Source organism: Lathamus discolor, chromosome 3, assembly GCF_037157495.1.
Source record: "Lathamus discolor isolate bLatDis1 chromosome 3, bLatDis1.hap1, whole genome shotgun sequence".
In the NCBI taxonomy this organism is placed as follows: Eukaryota; Metazoa; Chordata; class Aves; order Psittaciformes; family Psittacidae; genus Lathamus; species Lathamus discolor.
Window position 1 is genome coordinate 123,471,097 of NC_088886.1, and position 17,446 is coordinate 123,488,542.

General features: G+C 41.5%; 1 protein-coding gene across 3 annotated transcripts in view; it reads left to right on the forward strand.

Annotated features, from left to right (window-relative positions):
- Positions 1 to 17,446, forward strand: part of SEMA5B (semaphorin 5B) — a 283,952-nt gene that overhangs the window by 206,059 nt on the left and 60,447 nt on the right. For all 3 annotated transcript variants that reach the window (XM_065671441.1, XM_065671442.1, XM_065671443.1), the window contains 6 exons: positions 2,473 to 2,571; positions 3,382 to 3,595; positions 6,181 to 6,466; positions 10,786 to 10,921; positions 14,494 to 14,701; positions 16,874 to 17,081. In XM_065671441.1, coding sequence (XP_065527513.1) covers positions 2,473 to 2,571; positions 3,382 to 3,595; positions 6,181 to 6,466; positions 10,786 to 10,921; positions 14,494 to 14,701; positions 16,874 to 17,081 — 1,151 coding nt within the window. The remainder of the gene's footprint in view (positions 1 to 2,472; positions 2,572 to 3,381; positions 3,596 to 6,180; positions 6,467 to 10,785; positions 10,922 to 14,493; positions 14,702 to 16,873; positions 17,082 to 17,446) is intronic.

Genomic DNA, 17,446 nt, shown 5'->3' on the forward strand with positions numbered 1-17,446 from the left:
ATCACTGCCAGTAGACTCCAGAAGACCATCCAGCACATGACCTAGCAGAAAAATTCTTCTTTTGTGTGCTATATTCTCAGCTGGGAAGCTTTTATAGAAATAGAAGCTTGTTAATCTTTAATATAGTTATGTGCAAAGAATAGAATTCTGCAAATCAGAATTTTTAATTTCTGCAGGACAGGGTTTGGTTAGGAATACTTTTAAGTACCTGGACAGGAAAAGGTCCAGCAATATTAAAGGTATTAGCTGGTTTAGGTCAGAAGCTATGTTCAGACTCTGCACAAAGCAGAGAAAGGTGGAAGTGGAGGGGGCACAGATGTGTACTCTCTTATTGTGTGAAATTTGGGTAGAGATGTGTTTTGTGGGTAGATGAAAAATCAGTCATATTCTGAAAACAAAACACTGATGGGAGAGGAGCCCATACCTTTTTTTAATAGCATCCCCTCAAGAATTTCTAGCACTTTACAGTCAAATATGTAATGGTCCTAATATTATGTGGAATTCAATAACCGTGCTCTACAGAAAGAGGAATTACTTAACCTACCTATGAATACAGACATCTCTAAGGCAGGGAATAACTAACAGGGCTCACAGCACCACATAACAATGACAGGATTGAGCAGAGGGACTGGCAAGGCCTTCATCTTATTAAAGGAAATGGTGAAACCTCTATTCTCAACAGATGGCAGGTGGGACAGAGCTTCTCAAGGTCCTATTTGATAGACTGATGCACTGTCACCATGACTGATCTGCTTCTGAGATAAGAAGTGATGAATTGACCTAGCTATGAATTTAAGCTCTCATTTTAAGTTGCCAGGCATTATATATCTGATCCCTGATGCCCTACTGAGAGTCAAGACTGGCAGCACCCGCTCTGTGGCACTCTGTAGCCTGTTCCCTGGCCTAGGTGAGAGCTCCTGGGCTGGCGCTGAAGTGCAGTCTCAGTGATCTTATCCCATCCTAAAGCAAGTCCCACATGTCATGCCTATGCAGTCACTTGTCTGTGTCTAGCACTGACGGGTTTCTGCTAAAAGCCATCCTTCATTGAGTTGATTTCCATACAGCAAATGAAAGAAGATCCCACATAATCCAGCTAAGCAAGCCTCTTCCTTTCCAGATAACAGGGAGGTTTTTCACACTGCTGAATCTTGCAAGCAAAGTCTTCAGGGAAATGATCAACAGCATGAGACAGGGAAGCTCGCAGAGTGATGGCTGCTTACAGAAGGAGATGTGGTGTCTGCAGCTGTAGGCTCAGCTTAGTGGCAAATTATGATCTATTGGAGGGAGAAAAGCAGAGCAGCCAGGATAACCCAGCTGAGGTTGTTATTTTTTAACAAGTTTCTTTTTCTGTTTAAGGTAGCATAGAATAGACTGGAGCCCTGTGGGTGCCAGTCCTTAGTGATTGCTCATATCCTTTCCTCTGAGGCAGCCCCAGAGCACAGGGCATGCAGGCTGGTGCCAGCTTACTGCACATCTCTCATTTGGGGCTGTTTGGATGAACCTTGGGACAGGCGGCTCTTGAGCTGCTTACACTGCCTGTGGGAGCTGCATGTTAGTCTTACACCTCTGTTTCTTTGTGTGTACTGTTAGAAAGTCCCTGCCTTATGTGGCATCTTCCTCCCACACTGCTTAACTGCCCGGAAATGCTCAGCCTGATCTGCAGTCCACAGGTCTCTGGATATGAGGCTATAGGGAGAGAGTGAGACTGTGGCTCTCTCCAACAACATGAAGGAGGCCATCTGAAAAAAGCCAGCTGCACCCTTGTGCTACCACCCCTACCCCAGGTGGGATGAAAGGGGCCCCACTTCTTTGGGGACTGGTATGAGAAGGGAGTTTCCTATTTGTACTAGCAAGTAGTTGTGCAGCTGAGAAAAGGCGAATTGCTGTTTCTCACTGCCCTGGTCTGAAAGAAACTCCTTCTATTATGGAAAATCCTGAGCACACAATCCCTGTGGGAGGCAGGAAGCAACAGCGGGTTCAAGCTTCTCCTGACCAGCCTGGTCTATTAAAGAGAAGTTCATGCTGTTTTCCTGCTGGCACTGTTGTGAATTATAGTGCAGACGGACCTGTTGTCCTTCACTGGAACTTGTGTCTGGGCAACATTCTCAAAGCTGTAGCATTACTCGGAAAAATAGGTCAGAAGTATCATCATGAAAAGAGGGAGGATTCCTCCTCCAGTCTAAGCAGAGCGCAGAAAGAGGCACTTGTGTAGCTAATAGAGAGTCAACCTGATGGATAGCATCCTACCCAGGGACTGTGCAGGGTTATGATTATAGAAATACACAGCAAATTTGGCTTGCTCACTTAGACCACTGCTCCCTACATCTGTTCACTGCTTAACACAACAAACCTCAATCTAAGTTAGAGCAAAGGAAAGTGTATTCCTGCTGCAGTACAGGTAACTTTTTTTATTGTAATAACCCTACAGTCCCCTTTTCAAGACTTCTTTGTCTTTGTCTTGTTTCCCTATAGGAAGAGTGCCAGAACTATGTCCGAGTGCTGATTGTTTATGGCAAGAAGGTTTTTACCTGTGGTACCAATGCCTTTTCACCAGTGTGTTCCAGTCGACAGGTTTGTTTTGCCTCTTTCACAGTGATAGAGAGGGCTGGATGCATGTTTTGGGGCAGCATTTGGCAAGGCATCATGGTTGCAGAGAATATGTTCCAATATGTTTAGCTGATCTAAAATAATTTTGGTTTTCTTCTGTGGGTCCTTTTGGGCTGCTTTGGGGCAGTGGGTGCATCTGCAGGTGTGGACCAAAAAACTCGTGTTATGGGTGAGCTGTATCTGGGCAAGGTGCTACTTATGTAAACCTTGGTATGCTGCTGGAAATGGGCAGTATAGACAAGCTTTGCTGTGAGTACCTCCTGAGCTGAATACTTAAATGTTTCCTTAACATAAATGGCAAAACTCCCTTTGGCTTCAAGGGAGGCAGGAGCAGGTCCAGAGCACTGTTTACTTTTATAGTTTTTTAATGCCAGTATGCATTCAGGTGGTGTCTGTGGAGAATTAGAAGCCTGTGCTGGCAGCAGGAGCACCTGATCACACTGAGTGGGTTGGGGCCTACAGGTTTTATTGGCTATGGAATTACCCTTCTTACAAAGCAAGGGGATTAGTGAGGCTCAGACTCAACTTCTTACGTTGGCAAACGATGGATGTAAAGATCAATTTACAGTCATCACTGACATTACATTCTTATTACATTGGCAAACGATGGATGTAAAAGATCAATTTACAGTCATCACTGACATAGCATTCTCAGAGCTGCCTGTTTTTTTAAAATCAGTGTTTTGCTCGTAGTTCTTATGGATAAACAGAATTCTCTATATGAGTAAGAAAGCCAGATGCTCTTTAAATTCTCTTCTCTCCTTTTAAATACAGGTAGGAAATCTTAGCAAAATCATTGACAGAATTAATGGAGTGGCTCGGTGCCCATATGACCCTCGGCATAATTCGACAGCTGTGATTACATCACGAGGAGAACTCTATGCTGCAACTGTAATTGATTTCTCTGGTCGGGATCCTGCTATTTACCGCAGTCTTGGAAACGTTCCCCCACTTAGGACGGCACAATACAACTCCAAATGGCTTAATGGTAAAGTCATGTGCATCATATCTGAGCAAGAGGTGTATTAAAATCAGCTTGACGGGCTTGTAAATCTTTCTCTCTGATTTGATATTGAGATCCAGAGTTACAATAGGGAAGGGCTTCTGGTGCAATAATCAATGCAGCCCAGAAGACATCTAAAAATAGCCTGGAAGTATTTCAGAAAGGTTGATTTAGAATATAGGCAGTAGGTCTTACAGGCTACTTTACATGTACATGGGTCTCTGTCTTGTGAGATGACCAGATACATCATTTTCACAAGAAAAATACTCAAAGATTTGAAGATCAAAATTAACTCAAAGCATCACATCATATTGTTGACCTAGTTCTGCGCAGCGTTAAGCACCCTGTAGTCTTCCACTCCTCAGCTGAAGATGGTTGGTTTCAGTGCAAGATCAGTCCAAAGATGAGAAATTTCAGAGCACGTTGTGTTCCCTGTGAACCTATGCTGTTGTGGGTTTATAGTTATTAAAATCAGCTGTTACCCCAGTGTGATAATACCCTGCATCAAGCAAGCTATAGAATTTCAACCAGCAATGTCTGCACTGAGTTCACACCTTCTGACTGGAGCAAAGCACATCTTGTCTGAGCAGACTGTAGGGATGGAGACCCCAATATCCCCTCTCTATCCTTTGACCCAGGTAAGTTGACAGGATATTCAGAATCTGTCTACTAGATTTCAAGACCTTTCAATCAAAGATAAGAGCAGTGGGACTGTGCACTCTCTGCAGCTCAATGAGACTGAAGTAGGCTTCTGCAGGCATACTGAAGTCAGTATGGAGATTGGAGTTTTAGATGAAGGACGTTGTCAGGCCAGACTCTGAATTAGGACCAAGATGCAGCATAACCCATATACACTCATTAGAAATTTGTGCCTCTTGTCTGCTCATGAATGAAGAATTCAGAAGGAATCCACATTGGAACAGGGGAGTAAAAGGAAAGACAAACAGAAACTGAGTTTCTAGTCTGTGATTGGAAAAACTAACGTGACTTATACCCTTGTGCAGCATTGGTAACATTGGAGTAATTTCGTTCTGTTCTGGCCACTTTTCCACAAGAAACAGAAAACTTGAAGATGATTCAGAGAAGAGCCATGCAGTGATTTGAAGCTTACAAAGCCTGCCTCACAGTGAGAAACTTAAGGAGCTCAAATTATTTATCTTTCTGAAAAGGAGATAAAAGGTGTTTTGCTCATGATGTGGAAGTACTTACCTAAAGAGAAGATTTCTGGCAGGATAAAGTTCTTTAATCTAGCAGACAAGTCATGACAAGAGCCTGTGATTGGAAGTTGAAACCAGATAATGTCAAATGGAAAAAGAAGTACAGGTTGCAGCTGGGACAGTCTTTAGTCATTTGAACAAGTCACTGAGGAAAGTGATGGGTGTAAAGGAATGTGGCATTGTGCAGTTGTATTTAGTTTGAAAGTTGTGGTCCAATTCACCTGTTAGTCACAGGATCCAATGGTAGAATTTCAGGGTGAAATTCTCCGGTGTGTGTTAGAAGGTCAGATGGTGATCACAACGGCCTCTTTAAGGTTCACTGTTTGAAGAAGAAAGTTTGATGGGAGATGCTTTGCAGTGTCCTCCCCTCTGTACCATCATCTGCCTCCCAAGCCTGCCTTGCAGCAGCACCAGCCTGCCTTCCTCTCCCTCTGCTGTGGCTCTGTTCTCCTTTCACTCCTGGGCTGCAGCATTAAAGGAATTCTGTACTTTCTTTTTTTCTTCTTCCTTTGAGCATTTCTCAGAAATGAACATTAAAAAAGCACCCTATAAAACCAACAGGTTTTTGGGTTTGGTTTTTTTTGTGTGTGTTTAGTCAAATATTATTCGTTGCCTGATCTTTTTCTTTTGCCAAAGAAACTGCTGGGATAAAAGACTGTACACTTTAAAGCTTTGTAAAATACCTAATTAAAGTATTCACTACAAAACCAATTCCAGGTTCTTTTCAATTCATGTGAAAATAATAACAATAATTCAGGAGAAAAATAATTAAAGAGAGCTTGTTTTCAATACTGTCAGTCTGTGGCACAGTTTTGTTTTATGGACATAAGATAATCTTTTGTGCCTAGAAACTGGAAAGGCTTTGTGATAAAAGCCAGATGTGATTGTGCTGGAGAGCAGGTTGAATGTTTCAGTGAGCAATCTAGGGAATCCAATGGATGCGCACAGCACATTTAACACATCGTAAGGTGCACTTCAGAAGTGAATAGGTGAAGGAACCCAGTGGGAAGGCTTAAGCTTTTTGTTGTAAAACCAGTATAGGTACAGAGAATAGTAATGCATATGCAAAGCGCTGAACACTGAAATCAGTAGCAACTTTGCCAATAAAGTTGGGAAACAATGAGGTCTGTCATGGATATGAAGTATGGAACTGGAGCTGTATCACCATACATCATTATTTCCATCTACTGTTTTTATGTCCTCTGCTGACTCCAAACTCCCTCTGGTCCCAGCTTTGACAGCCTGAATAAAGGGAGCTTGTGGCACAATGCATTGAGCAGGTCAGTGAGCATGGATTGATTTCTGACTGGTATAAATCTTTTCAAATGTTGGGTTTGGTTTTCTTTTTTTCAGAGCCTAACTTTATTGCTGCCTATGACATTGGTTTGTTCACCTACTTCTTCTTCCGTGAGAATGCAGTAGAACATGACTGTGGGAAAACAGTGTATTCTCGTGTGGCAAGGGTTTGCAAAAATGATATTGGAGGAAGATTTTTGCTGGAGGACACATGGACAACTTTCATGAAGGCCAGGCTGAACTGCTCCCGTGCTGGAGAAATCCCTTTCTATTATAATGAACTGCAAAGCACCTTCTACCTTCCCGAGCAAGATCTGATCTATGGTGTCTTCACTACTAATGTGTAAGTTGTACTTGTTTTACTGCCCTTCTTCTATTCCCAGCAGTCTGAGACTGACAATATCCTGATTTCTTAGATACTCTGAGTAATCATTTTCAAAAGATCCTTTGGTTAACTTGAAGGAATAGATAGGTCTATGTTATCCATCATGGGAATATAGCCTTTAGAACAATGTTTTTAATCCATGGCTCATAGATTCCTGGAGTCCATAAAAGGTGATTGTGCAGTTCTAGGCTAACTTCATTTGATATAAACCTGGGCTGTGAAAGGCTTCTGTTTTTCTGTTGTGGCAATGCTGCTTGTGTATTTCAGAGACACTGTCTAAAAATGACCCAACAGAAAAACATAATTACATTTCAGCCAGGCTAACTGTTGGGACAATCTGACACAATTATGTGAACATTGGGACTGGCCATGAGGTCGACAGGTACATATGCTTGAGAGAGAAGGACTGGAGGGAGGAGAATGAGGCAGATGGGATCACAACAGCCTAGACTGAAATCAGCAAATTGCTGTTGAACAACACTTCATAGTAGCAAGGTCATGTGGGCTACAGCATTTGACATTTCCCAGGGGGACTGTACCTCTGCTATAGATTGTTTCAGGTCCACAATCAAAAGCAGTGTTAAACTCTGAGAGGAAGGTATGATTTCTGAAACTTCATAATCACATTTTCTTGGCTTGATATTGAAAAAATTTGTAATTGGAATGATTTAGTGTATCTGTGAAAGCACAAAGGAGGAGTTAATTAAAAAACGTATTAAAAAAACTCATAATGTATATTTTTTAGTCAGGAAAACTCAAATAACTTTTTCACTGAAGCCCAAGGCTAGGATGATAAGTTTCAAGCTATAACTGGCCTGCATGGTATTCAGTTTCAATAATGCATGTTCTCCATGGGGGTGTTACCCCTGAAGTGTAAACTAGCGAATGAAAGCCTGAGTTAGTTACTCCACATGACAAGCACTCCAAGCACCTTCCTTGTGCTGCATAGCCAACTCTTTCTTGTTTTCTTATGTGCAGTGCAGTACTGTTCAATGTGAATAATGGTCTGTTCCCAAAAAGCCGTCAGCAGACCAAAACGAAGCCCCACTGAAGTACACGGGCCTTCCTGTTTTAATGTGTCACTTGCTGGTGTAACAGGGCTTGAACTTCAGCCCCTGAAGTCACAAAGCACCAGCCCCAGCTTCTTGAGCTAAAGAATTGTTGGGAATTTCACTATGAGAGTTAACATAGCCTGAATGTTATTCCCACTCTGTAAACACCTCCTCTGCAAGGAAGTAGGTGTTTGGCCACCCTCATCGATCTTCCATGTTTTGTTTCTGCACTACCATTGCCAGTGTCAGCCAAAAGTGAGTCAGTGGAGAAGCAACTAAGAAAATTAACATGGCTGAGCTGTGCACCTTGGCTGTGGACTTTGGGGAAAATCTGTTCTGGGATTGAAAGTAGCATTAGTAGTTCTCTAAAAACACTCAGAGAATGTTAGCCAAATATTCTGAACATTAAAAGGGAACCTGGCTACTTCTTTAGGCAGTTGAGATTATACTGGGGTTTGGGTTGGTTTTTATTTTGTTTGTTTGTGGGGGTTTTTTCAATCTGAGAGGACTTCTATGGCCATAGTAATAATGTTTTAACTATCCATTTTTCCATTCATCCAGCCAAGAACAGAAGTTGGAAATGAGAAAATCATTAATAAATTGTATTATTTTTATCAAATAATACAATTAGTTTTTGGACTATGAGTGAGGAGACATAGGCAAGCTCTGGTTCTCTTCTGCTGTGTCTGTCTCCCAGGTTTAACATGAGACATGACGAGTGTTACCCATCTCCTTTGGATTACATTTAAGTCATTCTTCATACATTAGGGATGTACATCCTCTCTTGTATCTTCTCAGGACAATATAATATGTAACATTTGTTTAATTGAAGAAATAAGTTATTGATAATAGCTGAAGTTAGATCAAGAAGCACTTTGGGTCTACAACATGATGTTCTTTTGAGAGTTCAAAGAGAAAATGTTCCAATTTGTCATCCGACTGGAGAAATAATGGTAATTATTCTTTTAACTTCCATTGGGACTTATATTCTGCTACATGAGCTCTGCATACCAAGGAGGGTTGCTGTATGCTCCAGTCCGAGTTTCTTTATAATCAAACACCAATGCATTGCAAACCTATGACTTGTTTGTTTGCTTGTTTAAAGGTTTTCTTATTTTGGAAAATTAATTAATGTATTTAGGGTCGTCTTATAACAAAGGGGTTTTAGTGGTTATGGTAACGCCCGCATATAGACTTATTGTTTCATGTTATGTTATACCCAACTGAATCAGTGGGAAAGAGAGCTTTTAGGGGAAGCTGCTGATAAAATATTTAAGATGTTTTTATTAAAAATTTTCTGGGAGGTAGCAAAGACAACGTTAAAATCTCCTTGAACTTAACTTACTCTTTAAACCACCTAGTTAATCACAGGATGTAAGAGGTGGGAATAAAGGAGATTGCACCTCTCACCAGGACAACAGAGGAGCCAGCTGCACAAGCTGATGTCACTGGCTTGAGACTGGGATCCAGCTTTTCATAGTGAGGGATGGGAAATATGCCAGGCCACAGATGGAAAGGAAAACAGGCCACAGATTTAATGGAAAACCTCTTTCCTTTCTCCAGTCTAGCAAAGGGAAAGGGCTAAACTATGGAGTCCTTAGCAGGGCCCTAAAAATACAATTAAAAAAAAAATTATTTTTCTTAGACTAATGGGGTTATATTCTTTCTCTTCCTTTTTTGTTTTCTTTTTCATTTTCCTTTTTTTTCCCATAAGTGCCTCAAGGCATTTACTTGTCATCCATCATTAGCTTTGCCTTAAGAGCTGCCGTCTGTGAGCATGCACTGCGTCAGCGGTGTTCAGACAAAAGTGGAGAAAGGTTTGCCTGGTATTGCTTTGACATGTTCAAAGTGAGCTATTCCATCACTCCAGGGATGTAAGGGACAGAGGCAGGAGTGGAGAATGGGAAGACAAAGCAGGAAGCTCTTCCTGATGTTGTATTGCTTGGAAGAAATATGCTGTGAAAGAATCTGTTCTTCTGCTTGCCAGCCTGAGATTGTGGAGCAAGGCTTTTCTTTTTCTTTTTCTTTTTTTTTTGTGCAAGAGAGTGTAATTATTGGTTTAGTTTAAAAAATGTGCTCTTTTCAGAGAATTCAAATTGCTTTAATTAGCAGAAAGATACATACAGCAAAGCTTGGGTTATTTAAAAAGGCACTGTGACAAGTCAGTCTCTTGTGCTAGCCTTATTTTTAGTTTTATTCTGATATCTTTTTTTCTGAATGTTGTTCTTTAAAAAAAAAAAAATAATAAGAAAAGAAGCAGGGGGAAGAGGAGGGCAGGGAGGAGTTTTGAATTTTGGGTTACCACTTAGCACAAGTCCCTGTTTGGGCCAGCCTCCTTGAGGTGCCCTCACTATCCAGGAAGTGCCCTCCGACCCTCTTGAGGCAAAAGGAGCTGAGCCTGCTCAGGATCTTCCAGAAATGAGTCTCCATGACTGAAATGGAACAGCAAAGGCCAGCTAACCTGTGTGTGAGTCTGACTGGGCAGCAGAGCATCCCTAAAACAAATTCCCTTCCAAAGAGTCCTTTCTACAGCAGCATTTCCGTAGCCATGCCTCCCCTGGCCGGTGCGTGCATGGTGAATCGTCTGCCTGAGACAGATGCTGTTCCCAGCTGGGAACACAAAGAAGTGAACTGTGATCATTGAAAACACGTATTAGCAAGGCCATTTTGCATGCTGAGCTGCTATAACAACCAGCCTGGTTCACAGTGTCACCCTTTCCCTTCCCCTTCATGAGTGTGCATATTTTATTTATGTATATATTTTATATATATGTGTAAATATATATATAAAATATTAGGGAATATATTTTATAGCTGGAGATTTCTGGAGCACGAAACAAAATTTCACCTTGTGAAACACCAAGAGATTAAAAATTAGGTTGTTTGTAATCAAAGATAGATGAGTTGTTAAAAAAATAAATACAACAGACACAAATAATCCATGCAAATGAAACTGTATTCACCTTTCTTGTCCAAACTGCTTCTGTGGCTCTTAAATCACAGGCATTTTCAAACCAAGCTTAAAATTCATTCTCAAAATTGTCATGCAACCCCTCTGCATTTTACAGTTTATTTATTTATTTTTGCTCCCTATGAGATTGGTATCACTGTACATCTACCTAGCAGTTTGCATGTATTTTATCTGAGTGGAGCTTGATGTCTCTTATGATGAAAATGTCAATGTTCTAGTGATTAAATTGATTTTTTTTCCCTCCCCTTTTCTAGAAACAGCATAGCTGCCTCAGCAGTGTGTGCCTTCAATTTGAGTGCCATTACTCAGGCATTTAATGGCCCTTTCCGTTACCAAGAAAACCCAAGATCAGCCTGGCTGCCAACGTTAAATCCTATCCCTAATTTCCAGGTATTGCTGCTGCCCTTCAGCTTACTTCAGTCCCTTTTGTGTTCTATCACTCCAATGGGTTCATTTGTGAACATTTTTCCAGGTAGATCCATGATGCAGATAAATTGTATTTCTTCACATTTATGAGTGTTTTAGTCTCTGGAAAGCCTTTCCACATGTTAGAACATGGGATTTGTGGCAAAAAAGGAATGGTTTTACCAATAATAAGAATGTTTAGACTTTTTATAATACTGAATAATTTGAAACTCTGTTATACTCATCACTGACACTTGAACTCTGAGAATATGATCCTTCACAAAAGAACATAGAGACATGTCCCCACCAAAACTGGGAAGGATTGAAAGCTGAAGCTGGACAAAGACAAACTAGAATGGAGACAACCTATATTTTTAAACAAGAAAGGTAATTAAACACTGTGGCTGTGTTTTGATGTGATGAATTTTCCATCACTTGATAGGGTCCCTAAGGCTAACAGTGTTTCAGTGCAAGATGGATGTCTTTCCAAGACAGGGTAGCTCAGCCAGAAGTTTTGGACATATTGCAGCAGTAACTGGTGGAAAAGGGTGCATGAGGATGATCACAGGTGTTCTATGTCACCTTAAAAATCTTTAGTTTTATGAATGAGCAGCTTTCCAGGATTATCAGTTAAGGCCAATCTGAAAATTATAGAACAACTTCAGTCACTTTATGTACAGAATCAGGCAATGAGGTGCAGACTATGCATGTGACAGCTGCAGTGAGCCCAAGTCTTCTGAAGCATGAGCTGATTTTACAGCTGAGTCCCTTCCCACTTTGGAAATCCTAGGGAAGATGGACTTGTCTTTCTGTCCTCACTTCCCCATGGTGAACCCTTTCATCCTGACTGTGTGAATCTGGCTGTCCTTTATCATGGCAAAGGTGCTGAGGCTGCCTGCAAATGCCATCTGCCTTCAAGCTGGTGATGCCAGGGACCTTCAAAAAAGGACTCTGCAGTCACCTGAAATCACAGCGAGAGCAGATGGGAGACAGGTCCTCAGTGCAAGCAGGGACATGCTTGAGTTCCTGCTGAGAAACCTGATTTCTCCCCCTGAATACCCTCATGGCACCTGAGGGGGGGCTTCTGCCTGTGTAAGGTGAAACAGGTTTGGGCTCTTGATCACCCCTCAGCTTCGTGCACTCAAAACCAAGAAACAAAGCTTCCCTGAAGGCCCAGCCATGCCAAACATGGCCAGGCTTTTTCCTTTCATTTTTATTTTTTAATTTTTTTTTTTTTTTAATTCTGATTTTAAAGGGAATATTAAGGTTGACTAAGAACTGAGAATCAAGGTCTTTCTGTCCCTCGTGGGCCTAACCCAGGAGGAACAGCAAAGGACTTTGGAAAACACTTCCATGTCACAAAAAGTATCAGATAAAATGTGGAGTGCAAAGACTGCAGCAGCAACATGAAAGAAAAGGGTCAGAGGAAAATAAGGAAAGGAAAAGGAGGTATGTGGCAGACAAAAGGAAGATTGCAAGAAGAGATTAAGATGTTTTTCAAGTACAGGAGGAACAAGAGGTCAGTGAAGGGCCTTCAGGAGATGACAAGGGTAATTTAGTGACAGAAGAGGCAGATATTGAAAAAAAATTAAATTAATTTTTTTTGCCTCAGTGTTCACAAAGGAAGACGAGGGAAGAATGCCAAGGTATTTTATTTTTTTTTTCTTGCAAAGAGGAAGGAGAAATACCAAAGTCTATAGAGGATCAGGGCTATGCAGATAATCAGGATATTAGAACAAAACAAAACCAAACCAGAGGATGCTGTGTCAGCACACAGGCTGCCAATAGACCGAAAGGATTATCTGTGACTTGATGAGAACAGAAAAAAAAGCCAACAATGATGTTCCTGCCATTGAGACTGCTCCTTCAGTGACGCTCTAGAAACGAGAGTGAGTGGGGAGAAGAGCATCCGAAGCAAGACGGTAGTGTAAACCAGAAGTACTGGATACAGCAGAAGAGAGATTTAAAACCTCTTTAGAATGTGGGATGAGTCATAAGCTAAAAAGAGCCATTGTAATAGAAAAAAACATTAAAACCTAATTGAGGGCACACCAAAACCCCAGCAATGTCTCCATAGTCTGGCTACTTGGGAAGATGTTTAAATTGATAAAAAAGTTACTGTGTTCATACGTGGTAGGAATTAGTATCACCCTGTTCACCTGGTTAACACAAGCTCCAAAATATTGTAGGGCTTAGTACACCAGCCATTAGGATCCATATTTATTCTGTAAATGTGAGCTGAATTCCTGTCAACTCATTTTAGCACATTGGTAAGAGAAGCTTTGGATGGTGCACCTGAGAAAGGTAGCCTCACTGCAGAGCTGCTTCGATGCATATCAAGAGTATGCACATGGGATATTTGTACACTGTAGCTGGAGTGCTGTGAATTAACATCCTAATATACTGTATACTAACTTCTCTTCCATGGAAAGCAGAAACACCTGAACCCAAAATGAAGAAAAAGAAATCTGTGGGGTTTTTTGTCTTATGAAATTATTCGAGTATGAGCGCCACTTAGTGAGAAGTGAAGCTATCCATGGACTGAGTATGGGATTTGGCAGGATTTCTAATTGTAGCACTGACTCCCATGGACTAGAGCAAGAAAAATAACCAGTCACCCATCTTTCATCTGGAGTAATGAATTGTCTGCCCATCATGCAGGGCATGGTGGGGAAGAGTGAAGATCCAGCCCTGACTACTGGCATGGATCACAAAACTTGCATCGGCTTTTGAAAATGCTGAATTCTAGAGATGAGTGTGAGGTAGAAACTCAGGCTTTAAAATGCACTATCCACCTGATAAGACTTACGATGGTATTTAAAAGACATGAGATGAGCTCTCTTCTTCCTCCCTGTTCTGGATGGACAAAGGCATTGAGTCCTATTTAAGTACGTTTCTTGGTGCTCAAAGATATATGGACATGGCTTGATCTGCCATTTGCTGTGAGCATAGAAGAGCTGCATGTGGGAATGGGGGAGCTAGTGGCTAGCCTGCCTTGCTTCAGATTAAACCAGAAGGGTCTATTCAGATGGCAGCACATCAGAGAAAAGCATCGTGGTGAGTTGATTTCTTTGATACAAAACCAACCCATTTTTCAGGGGTTTTAACCCCCAGGTTTTGTGCATTGCACAGACCGAGGTGCCAGGTAGACCCTGAAGATTATTTGAAATACTTAAAGGATTCATCACCACAAAAACTTTCCACTGCTGGCTTTAAATCTTTCTACAGCTAATTTTAATTCTTTCTTTTTCTCCTTGGTTTCTTAATGCTTTTCGCCCTTCTGGTTTGCTGGCTGCAGGGTATCCCAGGGGAATGAAACATCACATTGCTGGTCTGTGGACCAGCTGTGAGAAACTTTTTTAAAGAGTGGGCTACAGGCTAAAGCCAAGCTAAGGACCTGTGGTAAGGCTAAGAGCCTAATTCTGTGGCCCTCACACAGACCCACCTTCCCAAGAAATCAACAGGACATGGGTTTCCAGAAGAATTTCAGGGTTTGGTCTTGGGCTGCTGGAGCAGGGAGAAAATGCAGGTGCTGAAGTTCAATCTTCTATGTTTAGTGTGGGACGCTGAATGATGACAGCCCTAACGAGAACCTGACGGAGAGAGTTCTGCAGGATGCACAGCGCTTATTCCTGATGAATGATGTCGTGCAGCCAGTGACTGTAGATCCGTACGTGACTCAGGACAGCATTCGATTTTCCAAACTTGTGGTTGATATTGTTCAGGGGAAGGATACTCTCTACCATGTGATGTATATTGGAACAGGTAAGAGCATCAGGGCTTAAGAAAGTTCCCTCCACTTGCTCATAGAGGTAGCAATCCTGGGAGCCCAGTTTTGACACCATTACACAGCTGTCATTTGATATCATTTCAACACAAAATTGCGTGGAAGTTAGTTTGCGTAAGTAAATTTAAAAGCAGGATGGAGGACTTGAGGTAGAGTCCTAAGTGAACAGACCATAAATCTACATTGTGGTTAAAAGCAACGATAGCATTTTCCTCCCTTATATAAAAGCATGTTTCAGCTAGTCAGGTTAATACATTACAATGGAGAAGAGCAAAGGTTGCTGCTCTGTGCTTATGTGCATGTAGGTTGCCTCTCTGTTCTGTGACATACTCATCTCTAAATAAGCAATAGTAATACTAAGCTCCAGGCTTGCCCAAGGTTTTAATTGTGTCATTCTTTGCACTTCCATGTGCCTACTGGTGTATGACTCCCAGTGCTTTCAGGAATGGGCATGCATTGAAATGTAATGCAGATGGGGAAGCTGAGGCAAGGTGTTTTTTTTTGTGTGTGGTAGCATAGAGAGCCCATGGTAGAATTAGCTAAATGATTTAGTCTCTTTATTTCTACCTCCATCCTCTAATTAGCAGGATACATTGCCTCTTCTGAAAAGTGTAGGTATCTTGGATAAAGGAAAGATGCTGGAGAAGGACAAAGTGTTATAAATGGTTGTCTTAGTCCATATTCATACTAATGATAGAGGTTAAATTAAATAATTTGATTAATCAGAGCATATGGCCAGCCTCATGGGTATAAAGTTGTTATCCTCTATTGAAGAAGCGTTGACTTTAGAATAAGATGGATTGCCTCCCTAAGTGTTACTTTAATCTCACATCTGAATGCAGAGTCATTGCCTCATAATCGTGTTGCCACCTTCCAGGACTGTGTCATAATTCATCTAACTTTTACCACCACTTCCTTCAAAAGTGATCATCTTGGATGTGTTCTAGTAACATTCCCATTGTGGGAGCCTCCATGGCCATTGATTATGATGAGAAGAATGTACTTAAATGAAAATACAGCATGGTTCTGCTATTTTGATATCTTGATATTTTAAGTGAGGAGTCCCACCTACAAAGCCTAAGAGAAAGCCAGGATACTTTTTGCCTCATATCATTTGTGTAGAAAGGTCCACTGCCATAACCTTACCTCCTTATTCGTGTTTCCTTTCTGGCCCTGGTTAGAGGTGACTGAAGAGTAAACTCCGTGGGACCTGAAATGTTTAAACCAGTGAAATGCTTCAGAGGAGACAGCCCTCCCTAGAGGCAGCCCTAAACACAAACCTAGTCCTGAAACAAAAAGAGCACAAACTTGGGCCTCAGTCTTGTTGCACACTTAAGGCCCTCTCAAGTGAAGAAGCATCTCATGGCAGCCAACCCCAGCACTATAAATTGTTGAGCATTGGCACCAATATAGAAGTTACCAGGATAGAAAGATTAAGCTTCAGGAACAATTGGGGCTGACAGACCTCTTTGGGGTTTTAACAAAAAGTAGTGTGGCTGCCCCCTTTTCCCCAGCATAAATCTCCCACAGTTTATCAGATCTTTGAATTGTTTAGGTAAGAGCACTGTGAACACAAACACATATGTTTTGCCGTATGCACTGTTCATGCCATAACATCTTGTCAAGCTGGCAAGATGGCTTCTTCCAGGAAGAGGCTCAATTAGATCCATGACCCATGCAGTCATTACTGAGGCCTCTCTGATTTCCAGCAGGGCTTCTGCCTCTGTTGTCATTTGTCATGGCATCAAATCACACTGATCTGCTCCATAAACCCAAAGAAATACAAACTCAAGGCACCAGAAATGATCCCTGCTATCTCAGGTCACCTTGTATAACTCACTGGTGATGGGACCGGACTCTTTTCTGCCTCAGTGCTACAACTTGAAAGTATTTCCAGGTGCTCACTTTCCAGATGGTTCACATTTTTCTGGGTTCTCATTAAAACACACTCACAGGCAGTTTTTGTAATGTCTGAGAACTGCTGGGGATTGTAAGAATGTAGGAGCTCTCTCTACCAATGGGAGGGAATGACCAAAACTAAGTTTAAAGCAGCTGTGTAAAGATGACAGTGATATTTTACTCTTTAGGCAAGTATGTAATGAAGTCAATGCTTCCAAGATTTACTTGTGCCTTGTTTCTTGTTCTACTAGAGTATGGCACCATCTTGAAGGCCCTTTCTACCACTAACAGGAGCCTGAGGAGTTGTTATTTAGAGGAAATGCAGATACTCCCTGATGGACAACAGGAAGCAATCAAGAGTCTCCAAATCCTGCACAGCGACAGGTCACTCTTTGTGGGCTTAAATAATGGAGTGCTAAAAATTCCTCTGGAGAGATGCTCCATGCACAGAACAGAAAGGTAAGCAAATTAACAGCTCTGATATATTCCACTTCAGGTTAAAAAGAAAGGCACCGAGGAAACATCTTCCAGTCTGATTCAGTTTAGGAGGCTTTTTTTCATTACTACAAGACAAAAGACACTATTGAAAGCACGTCTTCTGATAGATACAATCAAGACAGGAGCAATGAGAATGAGCAGTATTTTTTTCTGGTTAAAATTAATTAGTCCTCATCAGAAATTAATTGTACGTTTACCCAAGAAGGGCTTGCAATACTTCTTTTCTTTTTTTAACTTGACATTTCACTGTTGCTTTTATTAATTCCATGCGTTTTGCCGGTTGTTCTTACCGGCAGTATGGCTGCAGGTTTCTGAATTTGGGTTGC